This window comes from Acomys minous (assembly GCF_964271855.1).
Source record: "Acomys minous genome assembly, chromosome: 10".
Classification (NCBI taxonomy): Eukaryota; Metazoa; Chordata; class Mammalia; order Rodentia; family Muridae; genus Acomys; species Acomys minous.
The window spans coordinates 48,335,135-48,362,189 of record NC_140491.1 but is presented as its reverse complement, the minus strand read 5'-3'; the positions used below and the strand labels follow the sequence as shown (position 1 = coordinate 48,362,189).

The window sequence follows — 27,055 nt, the reverse complement described above, 5'->3', positions numbered from 1 at the left end:
TTTTATTTTAGAAGCACTTGGTTTTATTGCATGGAAGCAATTGAAAGTGGACTCCAGTGGACAGTGCGCCCTGGCATGGTTCAGGGGCCAGTGCCCTGCCTCACCTGCTGCAGCTCTTCCAGGAGAGCATACTGGGCAAGGGCCTGACCACTCCTTTGGAAAACGAGAAGGCATTCGGGAATAGGTTACGACATTTCAAGCATAATGCATTTCTAACTGCTCATTCATTATGGCGGTCATCTGTCAGTTGTACATACAGGAGATAAATGCACTTACTTGGAAAGGAGGGGGGCAGTTTTTAGTCAAGTGTGTGTGTGTGTGTGTGTGTGTGTGTGTGTAGCATTCAGCATACATCACGATCAGCTACAATAAGCTATCATAATTGTCCATCACCTGGCAAGGGCTTAGGGTGTAGGGGCAGGGATCAGGGTATCTCTCTTGCTAACTTAATCCTAGTAGACATTCCTGCTTGGTGAGGGCAGGCCCGTCACCTAAGCGGTGTTTCTTCTTACAGGAAGGAAAGGAAGAAATAAAAGTTATTACGCCAACCCTTGAGTGCGGGGACTCTCCTGAGTTTCTTTGGCTGTTCTAGACGTTCCTCTGTCTCTGCCTTACTTCTCCTTCTTGGTGGCTTTGTCCTCCGTGGCCTTCTCTGGGGGCTGGCTATCTTTTTGGTCTGTGCTAGAGGATTTTTCAGCCTTTTCAGTCTTGGGTTTGCTGGGCTCTTTGGGAAGGCTCTTGTCATCCTCCTTGGCCTTGGTGTCCGCTTTGGGTTTCTCCTCAGGCTTCGTGGACTCCGCCGCCTTCTCCTTGGTGTCTTTCTTCTCTGGGGCCGCTGCTGTCTCTTCCTTTTTTGGCTTTTCCTTCTCTGCAGGTTTGCTAGGTTCTTTGGCCTTGGTGTCCTCTGCTTCTGTCTTGGTCGTCTCTGTCTTCTCTTTGGGTTTAGCCTCTTCCTTCACCTCTGTCTTGGCAGGAGCCTCCTTTTCCGGAGTCGCTGCTTTCTTCTTATCTCCGGCCTCGTCTTTCTTGGCCTCCGCTGGAGAGTCCTTGGCCTTTTCCTTCTTCTCCTCCACCTTGGGCTTTGGGGCATCTTTGGGTGCTTCTTCTTTCTTGCTGTCCTTCTCTGGTTTTGGTGTAGCTGGGGTCTTCTCTTCCTCTGCCTTCTTTGGGGGTTCTTTGGCTTTCACCTCTTCCTTTACAGGAGACTTCACCTCTTCCTTCTTGGGAAGCTCCTTTTCAGGAGCCTTGGCAGCTTCCTTCTCAGGGGACTTGACCTTCTCGGGGGACTTGACCGGTTCTGGAGACTTGACCTCCTCCTTGGCAGGACTTTTGACCAGCCCAGGGGATTTGATGTCTGCCGGGTGCTTTGCTTCCTCCTTCACTGGAGTCTTGGCTTTCTCAGGAGACTTTGCTTCCTCTTTCACAGGGCTCTTGGCCTTCTCAGGGGATTTCACCTCAGCTGGAGGCTTCACCTCTTCCTTCACAGGGGACTTGGCTTTCTCAGGAGACTTGGCCTCAGCTGGGGATTTTGCTCCTTCCTTCACAGGGGTCTTTACCTTCTCTGGAGATTTCACCTCAGCTGGAGACTTGGCCTCAGCTGGTGACTTGGCCTCAGCTGGGGACTTGGCCTCAGCTGGTGACTTGGCCTCAGCTGGTGACTTGGCCTCAGCTGGTGACTTGGCCTCAGCTGGAGACTTGACCTCAGCTGGTGACTTGGCTTCAGCTGGGGATTTGGCCTCAGCTGGGGACTTGGCCTCAGCTGGAGACTTGACCTGAGCTGGGGACTTGACTTCAGCTGGGGACTTGGCCTCACCTGGGGACTTGACTTCAGCTGGAGACTTGGCCTCAGCTGGTGACTTGGCCTCAGCTGGGGACTTGACTTCAGCTGGGGTCTTGGCCTCAGCTGGGGACTTGACTTCAGCTGGTGACTTGGCCTCAGCTGGGGACTTGGCCTCAGCTGGGGACTTGACTTCAGCTGGTGACTTGGCCTCAGCTGGTGACTTGGCCTCAGCTGGGGACTTGGCCTCAGCTGGTGATTTGGCCAGGGACTTGGCCTCAGCTGGGGACTTGGCCTCAGCTGGTGACTTGGCCTCAGCTGGTGACTTGGTCTCAGCTGGGGACTTGGCCTCACCTGGGGACTTGGCCTCAGCTGGGGACTTGGCCTCAGCTGGTGACTTGGTCTCAGCTGGGGACTTGGCCTCACCTGGGGACTTGACTTCACCTGGGGACTTGGTTTCTTCCTTCACAGGAGACTTGGCTTCTTTTTCTGGAGATGGGGCCTCTTCTGCAGGGGAAGATGTAGCCACTTCTTCTTCTTCTTCTTCTCCTCCCTCTTCTGTCTCTTCTTCTCCTTCCTCCTCTTTGGCCTCTTTTTCCTCCTCTTCTGTCACTTCTTCAGTCACCTGGATCTCTTCGGTCTGTTCCTCTACAATCACAGTTTCCTTCTCTGATTTTTCTACTACTTTTATCTTCTCTTCACTTTTGACTTTTATGTGAGTAGATGTGGAGGGAATTTTCGGGAGTGCCTCAGTAAGAGAGAAGGGACTCGGACCAAAGCCAATGCGACACTCTTCGCCTTCCAGAAGCTTTCTGCAGGACGGACAAGGGATGAGACACTGCGTTAACTCACTAACACCAGGACCTTGGTTGCTTTTCCAGCAGCCCCACAGTGCTAAGTGACAGGGTTTGTGAATGAACGGATGGCAGCGGTTTTACTTTCTTTCCCTTTCTCTTTCTTTACTTCCCTATTGCTTTCTCCTTTTCATGTTTCTCATTTCCATTACTAATAGACATTTTAAACTTTTTTTTTTTCTGGTGCTGGGGATGGAATCATGCTAGCACACACTCTACACTGAGTCACAGCCTTGGCAGGAGGCTGTTGACTTGAGAATAGAGGCTACTTAACAAAGTGTTCCGGTGGCCACCTACAAAGCCTGGCCCTTGTGGGGCTGCACTGCCGCTTACAGCTGGAAACGTCTCCCTAAAGAATGGTCCTCAGGGGCTGGAGAGATGGCTCAGAGGTTAAGAGCACTGGCTGCTCTTCCAAAGGTTCTAAGTTCAATTCCGAGCAACCACATGGTGGCTCACAACCATCTGTAATGAGATCTGGTGCCCTCTTCTGGCCTGCAGGAGTACATGCAAACAAAAACCCTGTATACATAATAAATACATCTTAAAAAAGAAAAAAATAAAAAAGGTCCTCAATATAAAATGCCTACATTGACAAAACTTACACTTACCTAATTCAAGTGGGGCATAGTGGCACATGCCTTTAATTCCAGCACTAGGGGGTGGGGCTGGGTGGGGGGTAGCAGAGGCCGGTGGATGTCTGAGTTTGAGGTCAGCCTAGTCTACAAAGAAAGTTCCAGGACAGCCAGGGCTGTCTTGAATGCCCCTCACCCTCAGAAAAGAAAAACCTAATTCAAGAGAAAGTTGGGGGCACAGCTCGGTGGCATATTGCTGGCCCAGTATGTATGAGCTCCTGTGTTTGGAGAGAGAGAGAATGACTCCTCCACATATCCTACACACGCACGCTGTGCACACACACAGTAAAATATAATAAGTCCTTCCCGTGACTGCTTGAGGGGTTTTGGAATGTTGACATTCAGAGTTGTCCTGTCACCTTTCATAGCTATGCTTTGGGGTTCCTCCTCTCACTTGGCTATTCACTAGATGATGCCTTATCTAAGCTACCAGACCCTTAAGGCCTTTATTTCCTCATTGGTAAAAGGTGATCTCCGTGGTCCTCACCTCAGAAGGCTGTATCTGTGAGATAATAAATATTAAGGACTTTGGCAAGGGGCCTGCTTAGAGGAAGTATAGAGTCTTCCCCAGTGGTTTCCAAACTAAACACATCACACGTTTCCGTGGATCTTGTCAACCTGCAGATCTTAGTCCAGCAGCCTGGGGCAGGGCCTGGGCCTGTCTTTCTGACTCTAGGCTCACTGATTCCTGGCTAGTGCACTGCACTGAGAAGCAAGAGACCAGAACCAGATGCACAGCCAAGGTCACCAAGCAGAAGAGGCCCTTGTGACGTCAGTCCTGCATGGCTGGGATGCCTCATCTTTGGGGACTGTCTCCTCATGGGAACAGGACTGGCTGAGGTCCCGACAGCCCATGGTTTGGATGCTGTTTCTGTTGTCTCCATTCAGTTTTGCAAGGAATGAAGGCCCAGTGAGCTAAACCGTTCCAAAGGGTGGGGCTACAACAGTCTCTGACTACCTAAGCACCTCTTTCCCTCCAAAGCAAATCTCTAAATAACTGGGCTCGGGGTAGAGAAGGGATTTTAAATTGTAAGTCACCGACAGGAAGAAAACAAGTCACTTCTCAGCCAGTGAGGTAGCTCAGTGGATAAACACACTGCTGGTTAAGCCCATGGATGTGGTGGCAAGTTTGATTCCCAGGACCCACACAGCGGGAAGCAGAAAACCAACTGGCTGGACTAGCCTCTGACCTCCACACAGGTGTGCATGTAGGTGTGCACACACGCAAATAAAATGTAGTTAAGGTAAGTCAGCTGCAACATTTCTGCCTCTTGGGAAGTAGAGTAGCTGTTGGGGACTGAGGTCAGTGAGGGGTCCTATAAGGCGGGCACAGCTTGAGTTTGGGATGGTGAAAAGAGCTCTGGAGATGGAAGGAGACCTGTATGCAAATATATGCAAATGTACTTAACACCACTGAACTGTTCCTTTAAATGGCAGATTTCAAGATACAGATTTGAAAACATTTTTTATTTTAGTGGTGTGTGTGTGTGTGTGTGTGTGTGTGTGTGTGTGTGGTACATGAGTGTGGATGCATGTGTGCCATAGTGTGTGAGAGTGTGAGAGGTTACAGACAAGTTTCAACAATCTGTCTCTCTTTCTACCATAGATTGTAGTGATCAAAGTTAGGCCCTCAGGCTTATGTAGCAAGTGCCTTTACCCACTGAACCATCTTGCTGCTCAGACAGCAGTAAAACATACGGTACTATAATTAGGACTGGGGGGCAGAATTGAACTGTTAAAGATTAAGGCTCACCTTAAAAAAAAAAAAAAAGATTAAGGCTCATACCTGAGATACCTTTTACTGGTAAGATTACCCAATGGGTAGAGATGCTTGCTGCACAGGTCTGGTGCCTGAATTCAACCCCCAGAGCCCCTGTAAAGGTGGGAGGGGACACTATAAAGTTGGCCCACACACAGGCACCACAGCATGCATAAACACGTGTACACACACACACACACACACACACACACACACACGTAAAAAATAAATATAAATACTTTTGTCTTTAGGTACACTGTGGTGGTGCATACCTTTAATCCCAGCACTTGGGAGGCAGAGGCCGGTGGGTGTCCATGAACTGGAGACCAGCCTGGTCTACATTGTGAGTTCAAGGCCAGAGAGGACTACATAGTAAGATCTGTTTCAACACATAACAAGACCAAAACCAAAAAAACTCTTGTCTCTAAAAAGCAGGCAGGCTACGAAACACAGCCTGAAACAGAAGGCCTAGTTCTTTATGGGCTCACATGGGGGCTCTGCTTTGCCTCAAGGCTCCTCAAGGGCCATCTCACCTGTAAGCAGCAATCTCGATATCCAGGGCCATCTTGACATTGAGCAGGTCCTGGTACTCGCGAAGCTGCGCCGCCATCTCCCACTTGGTGTTCCTCAGCTCATTGTCCAGCTGCTGAATAGCATCCTGGGGGTGACAGATCAGAAAAGTCATCTGCCAGCCGGTACCTGGCCTCAGGTCCAGGGAAGCCACCTGACTGGGGACAAAGCTTCACCCTGTCAACAGACACTGGCACAGTGAGAAAGGTGGGTGAATTTTCACAGACGTCTTAGAGAATGCCCCACGACGAGGTTACGGTGCAGCCCAGTGGTAGAACACGTGAGTAGACTCACACACAGGGCCCTGGGGGAGAGCTCCTCAGCTACTGTGTTTTCCGTTATTTCCAAAAGCACCTGCAAAGTGTCCGTGCTTGGCAAGCGTCTGCTCTCTGGTTACCTGGCGGGGCTGTGGGTACCCAGAAGCATACTGAACACAGATGAAACTTCTCCCTGGGGACACGGCTTACAGCAGTGGTTCTCAACCTGTGGGTCGGGACCCCTTTGGCCAACTTCATTCTCCACACACACACACACACACAAAAACCCCTACATTACAATTCATAACAGTAGCAAAATTACAGTTATGAAGTAGCAACCAAAATAATTTTATGGTTGGGGGTCAGCACAACATGAGGAACTGTATTAAAGGGTCATGGCATTAGGAAGGTTGAGAACCACTGCGGTAAAGTGAACCATTACAGCTACCTTTTACCTACGCCTTTGTGTTCCTCCGGGTTTCCAACATCTCTGTACTCACTGCATTTATTTACTAGGTTCTAAGAAAGAGACCCTTCCCCCCCCAAGACTGTTTCTCCCCCCAAGCCAACTCCAGGCCACCCCCAGTGACACTGTTGACTAGAATGCCTGCTCTAACCAAGATTATGCTGAGCATTTATATTTAAGCAGTAAATTAGATATTAGGTGCTAGGATGGAGCACGGGCCCTCACTCATACTAGGATGACAAGAACTCTAACTCTGAGCTATATCCCCAACACTGGTGACCTTCAGAGCTCTGCAAAGCAGAGGCTTTTTTTTTTTAAAGAGTATTTATTTATTATGTATACAGTGTTCTGTCTACATGTACACCTGCGCATCAGAAGAGGGCACCAAATCTCATTATAGATGGCTATGAAGTACCATGTAATTGCTGGGAATTGAACTCAGGACCTCTGGAAGAACAGCCAGTGCTCTTAACCTCCAGCAAAGCAGAGGCTTTTGTTGTTGGTTTCCTCCTTTTAACTTCAGGGAAGGAGTTTTAAATTCAGGTAGGCAGATAACTCTCCAGGTCACACAACAACAACAAAAATAATGTGATGTCTGACTCAGAGACCAGGGTCCTGCTCTAAGAAAGGACGTGACTTAACCTCCCCTCCCCTGATCACCTGGTAGGATGCAATGTCTGCCTGATGGCGGTCCTCTAGCTCAGAGCGCTGCCTCTCCAGCGACTCCTTGGTGCCTTTCAGTGCCTCCAGCTCTGTGGTCCTGGCCTGCAGCTGCCGCCGGTACTCAGTTATTTCCTCCTGTGCGGAGCGCATAGCATCTGTGTTCACCTTGGCTGCCTCGGAGAGTCGGTCCAACCTCACTGAGTAGGGGAGGAATCAGGGCACAGGGTTAGGCACGTCTGAGCTTGGGTTCTAATGCTTAGATCTGAAAGGTAGCACACATGGGTTAAAGCTCTGCTGGGTGTCGGGATGTTTTATCCAACCCATCCTATGACAGTTAAGTAGCTCTTGCCCAAAGCCACCCAGCTAATGAGTTGCAAGGTTCAAAAGTAGTCTATCTGGCTTTGAAGAGCAGACTGTCTCCCTCAGCTTGATCCATACACCATACAGGAAAAAAATGAAGCCACTGGTCCTGGCACACTGAGGGTTTCTAGCATGAGGCCTAATGCTGAGGTGTGGTCTGCAGGCTTGTGAAAGCTGTGGGAGTGATCAGTTACAATGTAGCCATGGTAACTGCATTGCAGATTTCCGCAGAGTCCAAGGTCGCTGGAGAGCAAAACAAGGCCGGTCCCTTCCTCTACCGAGTGCAGCCCGGCCACAGCAAGTGGGGCCTCTGCCCATCCGCTCCCGGCTCTCAGATCTTGTCTGGGCCAGTGGAAATCAGAAAAACTTAAGCTCCTGAAAGTGAATATCCTACATCCAAGAGCTGAGTCCTGGTGGAAAGAAAGAGGCCAGCTGCTGGGGACACAGAGCCTGGGATGCTCTGCCTGGGTGAAGGGCAAACCTAAGAGGAAAGAAGAGGTCCCCTCAGGGAGGAGGCGCCTTGCTGCAGAGATGGGGGAAGGGACGGTTCACTGCCACTGCAAAGGCACGGAGCGTGATAGGAAAAATTCCAAGGATCAGGCCCCATTCTTCCTGGCTTCCCCTATTGTTAGCAAAGACTTCAAACGCACTCAAGTAAAGATTCTCAGCTATTACGGATCACATATACCTTTGAAACGCGGCGATGCCCTGCGATCGCCTCCAGTTTATAGACAGATTTCAGGAAGGATTCTGCAGCGAGCGGGCAGTAAGAAGCCCAGTTTACTCTATACCCCATTCCCGAACGAAACCAGAGCCAGAGAAGGCCAATGTTGATCAAGGTCACTGTGCAGCTATTGGGCAGGGATTCAGGGCAACGGCAGTCAGGCCCACTCAGAACCCCTGTTAAGTTTTGGGAATAAGGGCGGTCCTAGCATTCGAGAAGAAGAGGGGTATTAAATAACACAGGCTGCCTTGCAGTCATGAGGTCCGGGTTCACACGCTGGTTCCATACTGGCTAGAAAGGGCGTGAAAAGAAATGGCTCCTTTCATCTTACACAGCAGATTACTAAAGTGGGGGGTGTTATGCACTGAGCACGGAGAAGCCTGGTAGGTGTCAGCAAAATACTCCTGCTCCACCCACTTCACCCACAGGTGCAGGGGCAAGCGGGCGCTGAATATCCTGGGTCTGGAAAGGGCCTGTTCTGTTTTGGAAGGGAGATCGCTCTGAAACTGGGTTCTGCCTAACAGTGTGTGGAGCAGTGGAGTTTAAATACAGACATAAATAATGTGGAGGGCGGCAACTAAAGGAAAACCCAGGGTTAGGGCGCCCCAAGGAAGGACCAGAGTAAAACCGCTGCTTTTTGGGGTGACATGCACTTTGTAGAGGGTCCAGCTACTCTGGGAGTCCTCTATCATGACCGTTGCTGAACCCACAGGCTGCTCACTGCCCCTCCAGGAGAGGGCCACCCCTTCCCACCCCGAGCTCCCGCGCACCTCGGAACCACTCCTCCGACTGCAGCGTGCTCTGCACCGCATGGCCTTCGAGCTGCGCGCGGATCTCCCGCAGCGCCGACGTCACATCGCATTTGAGGGCGTCCCGCGCCTCGGCCTGCGCCTGCGCCTGCGCGGCACCGCAGCCCTGGATCTGACCGAGCAGCTCGCCCACCTCCTCCTGGTGGTGGCGCCGCAGGTAGCCGCACTCCTCCTGCAGCGCCTGCGCCTTCTTCTGCAGCTCCACGCGCGCCGCTTCCGCCTCCTGCGCGAAGCGCGCTAGGGCGCGAGCCGCCGCCTCGGCCTCTTCGCGTTGCCGGGCCTCCTCGTCCAGCCGCTGTCGCACGTGCGCGATGTCCTCCAGCAGGTGCTCCTGCTCCAGGCGCAGCTGGCCGCGCGCCGCCCCGAGGCGCAGCACGGCGCCGCGCATCTCGCGCACCTCGCGCTCGTACAGCTCGCCCATGGCGGCTCGGCCGGCTTGCTGCTGCCGCAGCGCCGCCGCCTCGCCCTCCAGGCTGCGGTTGTGAGCCTCCAGCTGCCTCACCTTGTCGATGTAGCCCGCGAAGCGGTCGTTCAGAGCCTGCAGCTGCTCCTTCTCACTGCGCGCCGCCGCCGCCGCCACCACGCAGCCCTCCGGCCCGTTGCTTAGTGTGTCTAGGGAGTCGGTGCTCGAGGCGGCACCGGCGCCGCGGAAGCGGCTGGGGGAGACGGACACGGAGCTCACGGACGTCCGCGCCCACGAGTGGAAGCCGCTGGAGGAGCCGGCCGCGGAGCGCGTACCGCCGGTGCCTGCCTTCCGGCCCAGCGCATAGTGCATGCTGCCTCCTCCGTGCAGCGGCGCGAACGGGGCGCCCAGCAGCGCATCGGCGCCGCCGAAGCTCATCATGGCCGGAGCAGGTGCGGCCGCCGGCGGAGCGGGAGTGCGGGGCCGGGACGGGGCGGGGAGCACTGCGGCAGCTCCGGGACGCCGGCTCTTTTATATCCGCGGTGGCCGGGTCCGGCCCCTCAGCAGTGGGGGGCTGGGAGGAAGGGCCCCGCCCTCTCCACCTCCTCCCCCGCGGCCCCGGGCCGACCGGCTCCGCCGCAGTGAGAGGGGCGGGGCGGGGTGGGGTGAGGGACCCAGGAGTGCAGCGGAATCGTCGCATCGCATCTTCAGTGGAGCCTCCCGAGGTCAGACCAAGGAGTAAAGGACTTCCGGAGCGGACAAGTGCAGACCTCCAGGTGCCTGTCGGAAGACCCTATTGGTCAGAATAAGACCCTCAGAATAAGAGAGGGCCCCCGAAATAGGGAGAGGCCTGCAGAACTGATGGGGCAGGGAGCCTTACTATTGAAGCAATAGGAGACTGCAGTGATTACTATGAGAGGACCCCCACCCCACCCCAATGAGAGGCAACACAGGGTTCCCTAAATAGTTAAAGAGGACCTTGAGACGAGTGCAGATCTAGAAAGGGATTCTGAATGTGGTTGCGCGATGGATGCTACTGAGGATAAATGGGGACTTCCAAGGTGGAGGTGCAAGTGTTCCCTATACTAGAGCGGCCACCGGCTACCCGGAGGGACTTAAGGAACTCTACAGCTGGCTTGGGGGTAGGAGAAGGGGACATGGAGTTTGAAAGGACTGCGGAGCTACCCTGAAGGAACATGGAAAATACTGCACGAGGAGAAAGGGAACACTGGGCGAGGGAGGGACGTGGTGCTCTCTTTTAAACGTCCAGTGATCAAGACTGGAAGTAGAGACTGCATCTTACCCAGCAAGGGTCCCTGAGTAGGCATCAAGCCAAGGTCAGCAAACAGGGTGGAGGGTGGGGTCAGCTCTGTGCTCTGCTAGCCGGATGACCTTGTATAAATTGTGTTCTCCCAAGTTTGGTTTTCCCTCGGGTACCACAGAGATGTGATGCAACACCAAGCCCCCTCCGCACCCCTAGGAGCTTCCAACTTGGGGGATCTCTGGCTGAGTCTGGGGAGGGGAAGCCACTTCACTTGAGAAGTTTGTCTTTCTCCCTCTCCTTGTCCGATTTTTCTCTGTTTCATCTTGTCATCTCGCTCCTTTTCCTACAATAGATAAGCCAATACTGCCATCGGCATCTCATCACTCTCTGCAGGAAGTGGTGGGGTGGTTTCTCAGTACCAAAGTCCATCACCCTCATAAGCCCTACTGAGGATTCAGGTAAAAGGGGCGGCAGAGGGGCTCAGACTTGGGGCCTTGCTTTGTTTTATGGCTTGTTCTTAGTTTGGTTTTCCGGTCAGACGCCTCGTTAGTGGAGGCTCCCGGGACGCTATCGTTTCAGCACCAGGGACAGAGGCTACCCCTCAGACGGGAAGAGTGAATCCTAGGCCTCACAGAGTTGGGAGGTTTCACAGCTTTTCAGAGCATCACCCCCTCTGCGGTAACGGGGAGGGATGGATGAGTCATACGGCAAGGTCTCGAAGTGAGTGACCCACCCCTGCACGTCCTGTCCAGTGCCCCGCTTTCTGTGAAGGTCTCCCCGTAAAACCTCTACCTGGAGCCCAGAGAACCCCACTCCACGGTCCACTGACAAGCTCTGGGCACCCGTGTAGACTTCTTGAGATCAGAGCCTCTCCCAAGCAATTACCTTAAGCCCCCACTGAACCCCAGTTTACTGTGGCTTTTCTCTTCGGAGGGGTGCCCGGGACAGGAATGGGCAGATTCCCAAATGAGACCTCTGCCCGCCCCTGTTTCCTTGCCCTCTGTTTCATCCCCAGCCCCTGGCTGCAGGCTGACCCCCGCAGCTAGGGGAAGCGGTGGCGGTGGCGCGGTCCCTTTAACCACGTTTTACTGGAAGGAGAGTGCACTAGGGAGGAGGGGGAAGGGAGTCTCTAGTTTTCCGTGGCGAAGCAGAACATGATGAAGCAGTTTCCCAATTTAAAGGTCCCAGTCAGGCTGCTGTTTGCAGGGGCAGAAAGGCTAGTCGGCAAATGTTGCTGAAAAGGATGAGTAGATTGTCTGGGGCGGTGAAGAATTTCGTGGGGAGGGGGGCTAGCGTACAGACCCCGCCTCTGGCACCCGGATGGCTCCCCGTTTATTTTTCTTTCTTCCCCACCCCCATTTATTTTTCATCCTGCTTTGAATTTTGCCATTGGATCCTTGTTCCTCTGAGTCTCTTCGGCTGTCTGCAGAATATGCGTGCTTTTCCTGGGTGTGCGAAGTCTGACAAGCAGGTGACAGCAAAACTGAATGACAGGACTGGGGTGGGGAGTGGTGAAGGTGGCGACCATCAGATGGCAGGTAACTTGTGGCTTCTAAGAGGCACCCGGTGTGACTTCCGTGCTTACAAAATGAATGTTGGAACCCTGGTCAGTCCTTCAGACTCACCTTCAGAAAGCTGTCTGTGGCCTCCTTCACTCTGGTTGAAGTCATTATCCCCTCCTGGGGTTCTGTGCCCCCACCCACCCACCCAGTGCTAATCTCTGCGGTGCACTTCCCAATCTGTTGTGTGTCCTGGGTCACAAAACATGCGACCCATAGATAACTAAGTATAATTCTTTCGACCAGGTGTTGGTGGTGGCTCATGCCTTTAATCCCGGCAGAGGCAGAGGCAGAAGCAGAGGCAGGGGCAGGTGGATCAGTGAGTTTGAGGCCCAACCTGGTCTACAGAGCTAGTTTCCAGGACAGCCAGGGTGACACATGATTCTTTTCTAAGACCTTAGGGTTCAAATTACTTCTGCCTCCCTTCCTGCATCCTTTTAGCAGCAAGTCTGTTAATTGCTTATTAAGCCTATGTTGTGTGTGACAGACACACACCAGGAAGTGATGCCACTGAAACCCACAAGCCCACCTTCCTAGGCGTCTCCTTGAATGATTCTCAATTCTTGCCACATCTCAGCCCAGAATGCCCCAGGGGACCTTTAAGGTGTTCCATGCTATGATTTGGATCCTGAATGTTAGAGGTTTAGTTCCCAGAGAGTTGCCAATGGAAGATGGTGAAAACTTTAAGCAATTAAATCCTGCTCAGAGGTCTCCAGAAACTATGGGCATGCTCCTAAAGGGGGCTGTGGTTCCCAGGCCCTCTTCCTCCTCCCTTCCTCCCTTTGTTCCCTCCCTTCATTTCTTCCTCTCCTCAGCCTCTTCCTGTTCCCCTTCCCCCTCCCTTCCTCTTCCTCCTTCTTGCTCCACACTCCTCCCCTCCCCCCTCCCCCCCCCTACCTATCACTCTAGCTCTAGCTGTTGCTCTCCCTCTTAGGGGTTTGGTTTTGGCTTTCCTGACACAGGGTTTCTCTGTGTAGCCTTGGCTGTCCTGGATTCACTGTATAGCTGTGATGAAACACCATGACCAAAAAAAAAGCAAGTTGGGGAGGAAAGGGTTTATTTGGCTTACACTTGCACATCATAGTCCATCATTAAAAGAAATCAGGGCAGGAACCTGGAGGCAGGAGCTGATGCAGAGGCCATGGAGAGGTGCTGCTTACAAGCTTGCTCCTTGTAGCTTGCATAGCCTGCTTCTTCTTCTCCATCTCCTCCTCCTCCTTCTTTGTTTTTTGGGACAGGGTTTCTCTGTGTAGCCTTGGCTGTCCTGGGCTCGCTGTGTAGACCAGGCTGGACTCGAACTCACAGCGATCCACCTGCCTCTGCCTCCCGAGTGCTGGGATTAAAGGCATGCGCCATCACAGGCCCGGCAAGATGTACCTTTTCTATTTGCAAGTTTCAGTCACAATAGCTAACAAATACGATGGAAATTCCTCCAACAAAAAGGAAAAGAGGAGCCAAGTGTGATGACTTAGTACTTCTAGCCCTTGGGAGGCTAAGATGAGAGGATTGCTTTAAGTTCAAGATCAGTCCGGGCTGTTATGGGGAGTTTCAGGTGGGCTGCTGTGTCTAAATATGCGTACTGGAGTTACTGGAACGCATCTACCTGCTCTTATGATGAGCCCTGGGAGTCTCCCAGAGCCAAGCGTGCACACTGAAGTACCTGCGCTTGTTTGCTCTTGGGCCCATCTTGCTGCAAGCATCTCCCAGGCCAAATCTCAGTGGGCCACAGTGAAGTGGTGCCTCACCCTCTGCTGTCCTGGGGCTGCGGCCTGCCTTCTGTGGACCTTGTGACTGGTGCCTCTCAGGAACATGTTTGCAGGGTGAAGGCTAAAGTTATGGGCCATCACAGTCCTAGCATCATCCAGTCCTAGCAACTCGGAAGAAGGAGGCTGCAGGGGAAGTGGGTCCCCCCCCTCCCATGCGCGCAGCAGAGAGTTTTCACAGCACATTGCCCTTGGTACCTCCTCAGTGGTCCCCTATACTGTGCAGGGACCCTTCTTCCTATTTTTAATCCATTTATTTTTTATTTTATGTATATTGGTGCTTAACTGTGTGTGTATGTGAGGGTGTCAGATCCCCCGGAACAGGAGTTACAGACAGTTGTGAGCCACCATGTGGTTGCTGGGAATTGAACCTGGTCCTCTGGAAGAGCAGTCAGTGCTCTTAACCCCTAAGCCATCTCTCCAGCTCCTCCCCCTTCTTCCTATTTTCAGATATGTAAACTGAGGCCTGAGTGAGAAAGTGGATTGTCTGAGTTAACTCAATGTTATAACAGAACCCGGGGTGTCAAATCATCCAAGCCCAACAAGCACTGCACACACCTATGTCTCTTCCATAGTAGAGATCAGCTGTCTGAGGGCGGGGCAATGAAAAGTCCCTAGAAGGTGGGTGGGGGCATCTTTCTGGAGCTGAGACTGGGGAGGGGTGTGGCCTCTGCTGAGAGTCCTGTGGCCCAAGTCTACACGCGCTGGGTTACATTTTGTTTATAGTGTTGAATTCAGGCCCTGAGGGGAGCCAAGCACTCTTTCGCTTTCTTTTTAGAAAAGAGCATTACATCTCATATTGGTTACTTTTCTGTTGCTGTTATAAACACCGCGACCGGGATGTTGCAGAGGGAGGGGCTTCTATGTGCTTACGGCTCTAGAGGGATAAGAATCCATCACTGACTGGGAACCGGGGCAGCAGGAGAAGCTGAGAGCTCACACCTCAAGCCATAAGCAGCAGAAAGCGGAGTGGAATGGCACCTGCTCCCTAGTGACAGCTTTCCTCCAGCAAGGCCACACCTCCTGAGCCTCCCCAAGTCCTGCCACCAACTGGCAACTGAATATTCAGGTATCCAGGAACGTGGACCTCCTTCCCTCTTCAGACCTCCACCCGTTTGCCTGCTTACTTATTTATCTGTTTCCTTACGTGTGTGTGAGAGAGAGCATGCAGATGCTGCACACACGCCGCACCATCTGTGTAGAGGTCAGAGGACAACTTGTCTGTCTCCTTCCATCACATGGGTCTCCGCACTCAAAACTACCCACCTTTCCTTCCCTTCCTTCTTCCCTCTCTCTTTCCCGTATTTGGTAGCCTACACTGGCCTTAAACTCAGTATAGACTGGCCTCGAGCCCATGGTCCTTGTGTATCTACCCCTCAAATGCTTGTGTTCTCTTTCTCAAAATCTATTGCATTTGTGTGCGTGCACGTGCGAAAACATGCTCCGGCATGTGTATGGTGGTCAGAGAGCAACTTGGCTCTTTCCCTCCACCACGTATGTCCCGTGGCTTGAACTCAGATTGTTTGGCTTGGCCGCAAGCACCTTTAACCCGCGGAGCCATCTCACCAACCCAGCTGTTTCTTCCTCTTTTTCCTAAAGAAGGTGTACCTTGTCTCCTCTCACGCAGCGTGAGCTTTGTGTGGAGAAACCCTTGTCCATTTTATCCACTGCTGACTTCCACCAGTGCTTGGAGTAATGGTGGCATACAGTAGGTGCCTAGCAAGGACTTGTGAAATGACACCTGTGCTCTGCCTAAGCTGCAGGAACATTTCAGCACCAGGAGTGTGGACAGTTTCCGACCTCAGCTTTGCAGGGCAGCCCGCTCCCAGGGTGCTTAGGAAGGGGCATGTGCAGCCGCTTTGCTGAGGCTCAGGCCCCGCCCACTCTACCACCTTTAGTTTTTTTGTTTGTTTGTTTGTTTGTTTTGGAGACAGGGTCTCTCTGTGTAGCCTTGGCTGTCCTGGACTCGCTTTGTAGACCAGGCTGGCCTTGACTTCAGCCAGCCTCTGCCTCCGAGTGCTGGGATTAAAGGCGTGCGCCACCACGCCAGGCCACTCTACCACCTTTAGACTCATCTTTCCTGGGTCAGCAATTTTATGTCGGTGACATCTGCGTCCGCTTGTTTGTTTTGCTTCTTTCTCTTCAGTGACCATAATACCGCACATCCTTGCCTGTCGTCCCTCCCTTTCTCTACTTCATCCCCCTTTCCCCTTCTTCCCCTCCCCCTCCCCTCCCCCTTCCCCTCCCCCTCCCCCTCCCCCTCCCCTCCCCCTTCCCCTCCCCCTTCCCCTCCCCCTCCCCCTCCCCCTCCCCCTCCCCCTCCCCCTCCCCCTCCCCCTCCCCCTTCCCCTCCTCTCCTCTCCTTTCTTCTACTCCTAGCATGTGTCTCCTCCTTCCTCCTTAGTTTCTGTTTCCCTTAGCCTTCTTTCCTCCTGTCTCTTCCAACCTCTTCTTTCTATGATGTGTCTTCTTCTTCCTCCTCCTCCTCCTCCTCCTCTTCTTCTTCTTCTTCTTCTTCTTCTTCTTCTTCTTCTTCTTCTTTTCTTGTAGTAGTAAAAAAAAAAAAGGAAGTAGCCTCCCCACCCTTATACCCTTTAGGAAACAAGCTGCAAATACAGAACTGCGTGCAGTTTTGCATCTTCCCGCCGTAGCTCATCCGCAGCCTTACCGCCCCTGGACTTCCTAGTGCTGAGAGAGCCTTCAGCAGCCCCGAATGCCTCCCCACACTTCTGAAGCCCTGGGACTCAGTGGGGGAGAAGGGAAGCTGGATTCTACTTCAAAGGCTGGGTGCTGCCTTTGGTGGATTTGCAGGTCTGGCTGGGATGTGGTGTGACTGAGATTCAAGTCCGGTTTCCTGAGCTGTACAGCAGGGTCTGCTCAGCTGTGAGGCTGCCATCACACATTGCTTTCACAGGAAGGCCCCATGGAGCCAGCGCCTCTTCAGTTCATGACAACTGGCTGGGGGCTTTGCTCCGTGGGTCGTCTGGCACCTTGCTGGAAGCAGGGGGAGTTGAGAACCGGCTTTGGGTTTGGGTTTTTATCTTTTCTAGGTTGGCGCGGGAGGCATGGGGGAGAGAGAGAGTTTCCCAGACAGTCAGGAAGTCAAAATGATGACGACGGGCCGGGCTCTCTGATATGCCCAGTCCTGGAGACGCCTGAGTCAAAAGCAGTGATGAGCGGGTGATTGATTTTCACAGCGTAAATCTGAGTCATCAAGGAAGCAGTTGAGCAGGTTCAGCTTGCAAGCACCTGCAAGGCTGCTGACACATGGGGTACCCCGCAGCAGCTCAGCAGGTGGGCAGGGTCATCCTACCGCAGAGTAGGACACTGAGGTCAGAGAAAGATTGTTTCTGGCAAGGTTGCAGGGAAAGGGATGGAGAAGCTGTGGCCACACCACACTGATGCTCCATCTCTATGGCAGAGGAGGAAGTCCACAGGCCAGAGTAGTCGATGGCCGAGTTCAGAGGGAGAGGTTGGAACTTGAACCAATTAACAGTCGAATTAAAAATTCACTCCTGCCGGGGTGGTGGTGGCCTTTAATCCCAGTACTTGGGAGACAGAGGCAGGTGGATCACTGTGAGTTCGAGGCCAGCCTGGTCTACAAATTGAGTCTAGGACAACCAAGGCTACACAGAGAAACCCTGTCTTGAAAAAAACAAAATAAAAATAAAAATTCACTTCCCAGCTGGGTATAGTGTTACATACCTTTAATCCCAGCACTTGGGAGGCAGAGAGGATAGCCTGGTCTACATAGTGAATTTTAGGACAGCCAAGCGCTACATAGTGCAACCCTGTCTTCAAAACAAAGAAACAAGCAAAGGAAAGTTCATTCCTGATGATCAAGTTTAATCAAGACTGGGCTTTGAACAAGCCCCGCCCCTCGGGGGAGGGGCTAGGGATGCCATTCAGCTGGTCTCCTGCACTAAGTCAACCAGGCATGCTGGGGTGTCTGTAATTTCAGCATTTGGAGCCAGAGGCAGGAGGATCAGAAGTTTAAGTCCGTCCTTGGGTCACTGCTTTGAAGATGGCCTCAGATACACTAGACCCTCATTAAAATAACTGAATAAGGCTCCGCAACTCAAGACTGGATGGAGGTGAAATCTGTCCTTCCTGGGATGGCACACTATAAATTGTCACTCCGCAGTCAGGCTGTGTGAGGAGGTAGGGAGCCTGACAGCACCGTGGCACTTTGCTCAAAGGCAAGCGATGCCAGCGTGGACGACATGTGCCAGGAAAGCTTCTAAAGTCTCTGCCCCAGTCCTGAGCTAAGTGCTTAGGTGAGAAGACTGAAGGAGACCAAGGTGGACCTGTGCCGGGGACCTGGTCACACCAGAGTGGGCGCTTGAGGTGTACGTGTGAGTGGTGGAGGAAGGAGAAGGGAAAACAGCCCTTGGGGGCTTTGCTATCTGTGAGGGACAGTTGGTGACACACTTACTGATGTGTGTGTATATGAGAGACAGAGACAGACGGACAGATACACTGGGGTCAATGCAGGGCCTCATGAACGCTTGGTAAAGGCTCTACCAGAGAGCTACGTTTCCAGCTCTCATTTTTTCTTGTCACTGTTTTGAGACAAGGGTCTCGCTGTGGAGCCCAGGAGCGGATGGAACTTGCCTTCCTCTTCCTTCAGCCTCTCTAGTGCTGAGATGATAGGTATGAGACACCACACTGGGCTTCGTTAAAAAAAAAAAAAAAAAAAAAAATATATATATATATATATATATATATATATATATATATATGTAATCCTTGGTCTGAGAATACGGCTTTGGCAGGCCTGATGAGCTGACTTTGATCCAAAGCACCCTCATACAAAGCTGCATGCGGTGGCTGGGCTGTGGCGGTGCGCATCTCCGATCCCAGCTCTCCTGCAGCAAAGGGGGAGGCAGAGACAGGAGCACCCTGGCACCTACATCTTCTGACTGTTCCTAGGCCTCGAGCCTGCGGGAACAGGAAGTGATTCTTTTTTGTTTTTTTTAAAGATCTATTTATTTATTATTACGTATACAGTGCTCTGCCTGCATGTACGTCTGCAGGTCAGAGGAGGGCATCAGATCACATTATAGATGGTTGTGAGCCACCATGTCATTGCTGGGAATTGAACTCAGGACCTCTGGAAGAGCAGTCAGTGCTCTTAACCCCTGAGCCATCTCTCCAGCCCCAGGAAGTGATTCTTGCATGTAGGGGTCCAGAATTTGGGCATAGGTGGGGTGGGCGTTAGTGAACGAATGGTGGGATGGCCCAGACTTGAAATGCTCCCACAAGATTGGTTTGTGGGCAAGGCCGTCGGGCATTTTCTTAACTAGCGAGCGATGTGGAAGGACCCAGCCTAGGTGGGTGGTACCACCCGTGGCCTGGTGGCCCTGGGTTCTATAAGAAAGCAAGCTGAGCAAGCCAGTGCGCAGCACCCCTCCATGGCCTCTGCATCAGCTGCTGCCTCCAGGTTCTGGCCCTGACTCCCCTGAGCAGTGGATGGAGTCTGTCCCAAGACCCCGCTGAAATAAACTCCAAGTTGTTTGTGATCAGGATGTTTGGTCACAGCAATAGAAGCTGGGCTTACAGGCTTGTACCATTATTCTCCACCACCGTGTGCGTGTGCGTGTGCATGTGCGTGTGCGTGTGTGTGTGTGTGTGTGTACATGTGGCTAAGGATGGGATGTAAGGCCTCATGGACAAATATCCTACCACTGAGTTACTTTTCCAATCATTCTTTTATCTTGAATATTTTCCAGATAATAAGACAAACTGAGATTCAGCAAAATCCGTCCTCTGCGTATTCCCTCTTTGTTCCTGCCTCCTGCCTCTTCTTTTCAGCCTCCACTCATCCTCTCTCTGTCTGTCTCCCCGCCCCCCACCCCCATCCCTGACCCCACCACTACTGGAGATGACGCCTGGGCCTCCCACATGCTAGACAAGCTCGTTCCCAGGTCTGAGAATTTCTAATGAGCATCAGTTTCCTACCTTGCTCAGCAGATCCCTGGTGAGGACAGACAGATGCATCCAAATGTCTGCAGGGACTGTAATGCTCACTTCCTGTGTCATCTAGACACCCACGCCCCTGCCCAGGTCAGTCTAACCCAAAGCTGAATGCCAGCACCGCCGCTTCTGCAGAGGCACCTCCCCTCTCCTCCCCTCCCCTCCCCTCCCCTCCCCTCCCCTCCCCTCCCCTCCTCTCCTCTCCCCTCCCCTCCCCTCCCCTCCCCTCCCCACCTCACCTCTCCTCTCCCCCCCCTCCCCTCCCCTCCCCTCCCCTCCCCTCCCCTCCCCTCCCCTCCCCTCCTCTCCCCTCCCCTCCCCTCCTCTCCAGATCTCAGTTTCTGCCTTTTTCAAGTGGAGAAATAATGCTTCCAGTGGGAACCATTATTTTCACTGGGATTTAGGCATGGGTGGGGTGTCTGTGTTGTCTGGACCCTGCTGACCCCTCCCTCTGGACCATGGTGGTGTCAGAGAGACAAAGGAAAGGTAGGGTCCTGCTGAATCTGTGGAAGATGCAGATTTTGAGGCTTGAGCCACCCTGACCTCTGAGGTGGCAGCTTGGGGTGACACTGAGGAGCCTTGTAGCATGTCTCAAGCTGGCAGCAAGTTCTGGGGAGGGGTCCTGGCTGTGTGAGGATAGAAGACGGCATTGGGATGGCTGTGCTGTGCTCAGGGTAAGAACTATGGGGGTAGTGCACACCTGCAACCACATCCCGCAGATGACAAGTGTGGGGCCAGCGTCTCCCAAAACTGCAGGTTCATTTTCAAGAGGGCCAAGATGCCAGGCTGTCCAAAGCTTGTGCGTGTGTGTGTGTGTGTGTGTGTGTGTGTGTGTGTGTGTGTGTATGCGAGTGTGTGTGTATGAGTGTGTGTGTATGTATGCGTGCATGTGTGTGTGCGCGTGTGTATGTGCGTGTGTGTGTGTATGCGTGTGTGTGTGTGTGTGTGTGTGTGTGTGTGTGTGTGTCTTCCTCAGTCACTCTTTGCATTATTTATTGAGACAGGGTCTCTCACTGAACTTGGAGTTTGTTGAATCAACTATCTGGCCAATGAGCCCTGGGGATGCTCCCCTGCCCCCAGCTCCCTTCAGGGCTGGAATTATAGATACTCACCCCATACTAGGCTTTTGACACAGTGATAGGTGTTGATAAAACTAATTTAGTTTTTTTTTTTTTTGAGACAATGTCTCACAGTGTACTCTGTGTTAACCTCAAACCCTGGACCCCTCTGCCTCAGCATCTAGGAAGCAATAATTAATCTGTCAAGATTCTGTTCTTGTGCTTGTTGAAGGAATGGAGCCCGGAGCTTTAGGTACAGACCAACCCTCAGCTGAGTCCTTGATTCACAAGTCCACACACTGTGACAGTTCCCCTTCCTCCCCTCCTGTGGCCAACAAACATTTCCCAAAATATACTTCAGGCAGCACGCAGCACTCAGGGCACAGCTACGAAGACACTCTTCTCATTTGGAACTCAAATAAGTACAAAACTACTTTAAATTTTTTTAAATTTATTTTCATTCCCTGTGGGTTGGTGTTTTGCCTGCATGTATAGCTGTGTGAGGGTGTCAGATCATCTGGAACTGGAGTTACAGACAGCTAGGAATCAAACCTGTGTCCTCGGGAAGAGCAGCCACTGCTGTTAACCACTGAGCCATCTCTCCAGCCCACAAAACTACTTTTATAAGATCTGATAGGGGCACAGTTGGAGAGCCACAGCAGCCTCACATAGGAACCCCTGACTTAGTAATCCCAGCACTTAAGAGGCAGAGACAAGTGAATCTTTGTGCATTCGAGGCTAGCCTGGTGTACGAAGTGAGCCCAGGACAGCCAAGAGCTCTGTTACACAGAGAAACCCTGTCTTGAAGAAGAAGAAGAAGAAGAAGAAGAAGAAGAAGAAGAAGAAGAAGAAGAAGAAGAAGAAGAAGAAGAAGAAGAAAAGAAATCCATTATAGTAGTGGTTGTACACTGCTATTGAACAAATGAAAACCCAGGAAATTGTGACTTTACACCATTGAAAATGAGAACTATGTCTCAATAAAACTGTTACCCAAGAAACTGTAAAGTATGGCAAAGCCCAGCATGTGGTGCATGTCTTTAACCCTAGAACTCAGGAGGCAGAGGCTGGGGGATCTCCTGAGAGTCCAAAGCCAGTCTGGTCTACAGAGTGAGTTCCAGGACAGCCAAGGTTACACAGTGAGACACTGTCCCTAAAAAAGCAACATGGAGGCTCTCCAAAAAACTCAAAGTAGAATTGTCACATGACCCCGCTCTGTCACTCACTCCTGGGTACTTACTTGAAGGACTAGTTTGTTTGTTTGGTTTGGTTTGGTTTGGTTTTTGAGACAGGGTTTCTCTATGTAGTCCTGGATATCCCAGAACTTGCTTTGTAGACCAGGCTGGCCTCAAACTCACAGAGATCTGTCTGCCTCTGCCTCCGGAGTGCTGGGATTACAGGTGTGCACCATCACCACCCGGCTCCTGAAGGACTAATTTCATTTTTTACTTTATTTTGGTTTTTCAAGGAGGATGTCTTTGTGTAGCCCTGGCTTTCCAGGAACTCACCTTGTAGATTAAGCTGGCCTTGAACTCAGAGATCCACCTGCCTCTGCCTCTTGAGCACTGGGGCTAAGGGCGCATGCCACCATGCTGGACTTAACACATGACAGAGATACTTACACATCCATGTTTACCGTTGCTCTATTCGCAACAACTGTGTTACGGAATCAGCCTCCACGTTTATGTCCCCAGCAAATGTACAAGAAAAGAAAATACACCGTACACACTGTTTTAGTCTTATGGAGCATGAGTGTGGTCAGAGTCCATGCTGTAAATAAGGAAGTCTTTATGACGCTCCTCACTGTACAATAAATGCTGATCATAAATATTGCTGGAGAATTAGATAAGAAGCTACGTGTCTGCTACATCATGAATGTGCCCTAAATGTTCCTCACCCCGGTGTTATATAGATGGTCCCTCATGTACAGCTGAGAGGAGAGGCCTGGCCTCCTGTCAGCTGCAGGGGAATGGGAGGAAGAGCAACCAAGGTGTGTGGCCTCCCTGGGCTTTTTCTTGTGGGGATAGGAGTAGCTTTCCAGGTGTTGACTGACTGCAGAGACACTAAAGCTACAGGAGGTAATAGGCTTGGCTAGGGGTTGGCGTTCCTCTCTCTGCTCTAGAGGGGCTGACGTTCCTCTCTCTGTTCTAGAGGGGCTGGCGTTCCTCTCTGCTCTATAGGGTGTTCCTCTCTGCTCTAGAGAGGCTGGCGTTCCCCTCTCTGCTCTAGAGGGGCTGGCGTTCCCCTCTCTGCTCTAGAGGGGCTGGCGTTCCCCCTCTCTGCTCTATAGGGGCTGGCGTTCCCCCTCTCTGCTCTAGAGGGGTTGGCGTTCCTCTCTCTGCTCTAGAGGGGTTGGCGTTCCTCTCTCTGCTCTAGAGGGGCTGGCGTTCCTCTCTCTGCTCTATAGGGGTTGGCATTCCTCTCTCTCTATAGGGGCTGGCGTTCCTCTCTGGACTATAGGGGTTGGCATTCCTCTCTGCTCTATAGGGGTTGGCATTCCTCTCTGGACTATAGGGGTTCGCGTCCTTCACCCCTTGCAGTTTCTTTCTGTGGGCTAATGTCATTCAAGGCACTGATGCCTGAACTAGAACAGGAACTCCCAACAATATGCCCTCCGTGCTGGTGCTTAGAACCCAGGGGGAGGGGCACGGAGAGTGCCCCAGGTGCTTAGATGGAGACCCGGCTATGTAGGCCACCACTCTACTCAGGCCTGGGTTACCTCGTCTATAGAATGGGGCTGACTCGAGTCCCTTTGTCGGGCTTTGTTGGGGCGGGGCGTGGATCACAGTGACTGGCGGGGTCTGTACTCTCTGCTCTCTGCTCTGCACCAGAACTGATCTTCCCAACTGCTGTCATTAAAGCGGTCATCATCCACAAAGTGCCATCTGTGACGCCACCTCAGATGACACCGACTCACCTCGTCAGTGAGTTATGTCATTGTCTTGCCCCTGGACTGTCAACTTCCTGTTTTTCCTCTCCCACCTGCCCCTTCCTAGCCGGAAACCCCAAGCTGCTTCTGCTCTCTCTTCCTCCAGCGCCAACTGTGGAAGTCAGGGCTGGAGGCCTTCCTTCTGCCTCTCCTTTCAGGCAGGGGAAGATCACCAAGCGGCACCCCAGTCGTGGGAGCCGGCGGGGGGGGGGGGGCACTCTGGCCCTCATCTCTTGCCGAGCTGGAACCATCTTGAGTCCAGCTCAGCACCAGTTTGCAAGCCCGTCCCTCTGCAGAGCCAGGGCCACCACGGAGGATCTGCTGGGCCCCGGTGCCTGCTCCCTGCACTGCACCAAGTAGCTGCAATGCCTGATTTATGGCTCTCTGTGGGTTCCCTCCAGGGAAACTGCTGGCAGAGTCCTTCTGAAGAGTTCTGCCTAAGTCCCTGCCTGCAGTCAGGCAGTTTCCGACCCAGCAGGGCTCCAAGATGTTAGTGCAGGTTGTTAAATATAGTTAGGCTGGGTGTCCTCAACTGTCTTGGTGGGGGGTGGAAACAAGACCCCATGCCTCAGTTTCTCCATTTGTCCAGGGTAAATGATTTGGAAGTTATCTATCTACCAATATCATACTTCTGATTCCCCTCCATGTCGCCCCTAGCCATGGAGTCCTTTGACTGAGGCACTTATGAGTCTGCACGGGGAACCATGGCAACCAGGCACACAGGAGCTGACCAGAAAGAGATGTACAACTGTGTAGGAGGAGAAGCCTACCCAGCCTTGGAAGCCTGTGGCTTTGGGCAGGACTCCTGACTCCCTCCGGGCATCCAACCTCCGAACCCCAGCCTTTAAAATAGGATGCCTGTGCTGCGCTCAGCACCAGCAAGTGACCATAAGCATGGCTCTTCTGCCCCCTCAGCCCTGGCCCAGCATCCCTGAGCCTCTCTCCCAGGGCTTAGGCCCAGGCTCCAGGCGACAGCAGGAAGATGGGGGATGGACCATGGGTGTTTGTGGCGGTCAAGGTAGTGGGGATACAGCACTTGGGTGGTAGTGTCTCCAAGTGTTCTAGGTGATCCCGGCTCTACTGCAGGCAGGAAGAGGGACATCAGAGTGGGTCCCAACACTGGGGAGTCTGTGAGGAGGGCATGGCTTCTTTGATGGTTGCTATGCTCCGGTGGAGGGCTGTCCTGCAGTACCTCCGTGCAGTAACTTGTTCTTAGAACTACAGCACCACTTTGGCTCAGTTAACAGGTTACTCAGCTGGCCCAAGGTCACTGAAAAGATGTGTGGTCTAACCAGGATCTGAAACACATAGTTCCTATAAACAATGCTGTTCCTCAGTTTCCCGTTGTCCTCAGTGCCTGGCTTCCTTCCTGCTGCTTCTGGAATAATCTGTTGAATCTCACACTTATGGCCACTGCTCTCGCTATTCCCCCTCACCCAGACCTGACCCCCTCTCCCCTGGTTCATCCGCTCACTGTTAGTCCAGACTCCACTATAGGCCAGGCATAGTGACACAAGTCTGTAATCCCAGTGAGAAGTTCCAGGCTTGTCTGAGTTACCTGAGAACCTGCAGACAGACAGACAGACAGACAGACAGACAGACAGACACACACACACACACACACACACACACACACACACACAGAGAGAGAGAGAGAGAGAGAGAGAGAGAGAGAGAGAGAGAGAGAGAGGTCTTTATGCATTCAAGGTCAGCCTGGTCTACAACATGAGTTCAGGCTACCCAGAAAATACATGGTGAGACCCTATCTGTCCCCCACAAAGTGGGAACCTTTTTCTCATTGTCCCTGTTGGAACGAATGGGCTTTCTCTCTTATCCCCCACGCTACACTCATGCTAGTGCTCATCTCCCTCTTTAAAATATTTTTTTGAGGTTATGATATAATAACATAATTTCTCCTTCTCTTTGTTATTACATATGTATGTATAAGTATGACTGTATATTCCTTTTTTGTTTGTTTGTTTTGTTTGTGTGAGACAGGGTTTCTCTGTGTAACATCCCTGGCTGTCCTCGAACTTGTTCTGTAGACCAGGCTGGCCACAAACTCAGAGATCCGCCGGCCTCTGCCTCCCTGAGTGCTGGGATTAAAGGTGTGTGCCACTGCGGCTGGCTGAGTCTCCAACTATTTCTAAGCAAGTTTTTTTTTGTTTTTGTTTTTTATCCTTCCAGACAAGTCCAATGTGTGTTTATCAGGGCCTGTGAGATGCCTTCCACGCTCAGGGCTTATACTGTGTGCCCACCATGCCATGGCAGCAGCACTGTGGGCCACGGAAGTCCTTGGTGTCCTCCCTCTGAGCCCTGGGCTCCTCCTCCTGTGGCTGCTTTGCCTCCCTGTGGCCAGCTGTTTAGCCAGCCCTCTGCTTGTGCCACATCCTTCACACTGCCCTGGTCACTGCTGTGCTACAAGGCTTCATCAGGTTGTAGGGGGTCACCCTGCAACTGGCTCCTTGATCCCCACCCCACCCCACCCCACCCCAGGTGAGTAAAACTCCCGAGGAGACAGAAGGCAAAAAGTCTAAAACCGACTTGAAGAACAGAGGAGGCTGAGCTGCCTTAATTATAGAGACCCTGGGGCTTTTCCTGCGTCCAGTTTACCTCTGACTCCTGGAGGCATCAAGGCCTTGGAGCCAGTGCTTAGAACTCAGGTTCTTTGCCACAGACCCGGAACCGGAACCGAACATGCATGGACAGGATGTGGATCGGAGTTACTGTCTTCATCGCTCTCAAGTACATGGACAACAGAGATCCAGGGCACTCCCACCCCTCCCAGCAGGTGACAGCAGGGGGCAGCAGTGGGTGTGTGTACAGGTATGGAGAGGAAAGGAAGGGCTAACAGAAAGCTAAAGTGGGGATTACAAACATCACTGGTCTGGGAGTCAGGCTACTGGGTCCATTTCTTCCTTAGTTACTCAAGAGCTTTGGGGCTGCCTGAGCCTCAGTTCCCACCCCAGTGAAACAGGCTTGATTTTATCCTCAGCTGTTAACCCCTTGGGATTTGGGATGGTCCCCCAAAGAAAATGCTCAGCAGGTATTTGCCACCGGCAAAATAGAAGTCGTAAGCAAGTGGTCCACAGTTGCTTATGGAAAATTGGAAAACTGGAAAATTACCAGTGATGGTTGGGGGACGGCGTGAGCACTGTGAATGGGTGCAGCACCACTGGAGTGAACTTGGCTAATAAAGAGGATGCCGTGTTTATTTACTTAGAGGCAAGATGTA

The 27,055-nt window shown here is 52.3% G+C and overlaps 1 protein-coding gene and 1 long non-coding RNA gene across 4 annotated transcripts; one reads left to right on the top strand and one right to left on the bottom strand.

Annotated features, from left to right (window-relative positions):
• Positions 1-9,782, bottom strand: NEFH (neurofilament heavy chain). 3 transcript variants are annotated; one of them, XM_084797649.1, is made up of 5 exons: positions 8,833-9,782; positions 6,976-7,175; positions 5,556-5,680; positions 1,701-2,589; positions 1-1,514 (listed from the first exon to the last, which is right to left on the bottom strand). In XM_084797649.1, the coding sequence occupies exons 1-5, from the start codon at positions 9,713-9,715 to the stop codon at positions 612-614; spliced, it is 3,000 nt and encodes a 999-aa protein (XP_084653775.1). In that variant the 5' UTR covers positions 9,716-9,782; the 3' UTR covers positions 1-611. The 3 variants fall into 3 exon arrangements, with proteins under 3 accessions (XP_084653775.1, XP_084653774.1, XP_084653773.1); XM_084797648.1 differs by having other exon boundaries at positions 1-2,095; positions 2,132-2,589; XM_084797647.1 differs by having other exon boundaries at positions 1-2,589.
• On the top strand, positions 9,636-27,055 carry LOC311606349. The gene is made up of 3 exons (XR_014782302.1): positions 9,636-9,726; positions 14,639-14,929; positions 26,008-27,055. It is a non-coding gene; the product is annotated as an uncharacterized lncRNA (long non-coding RNA).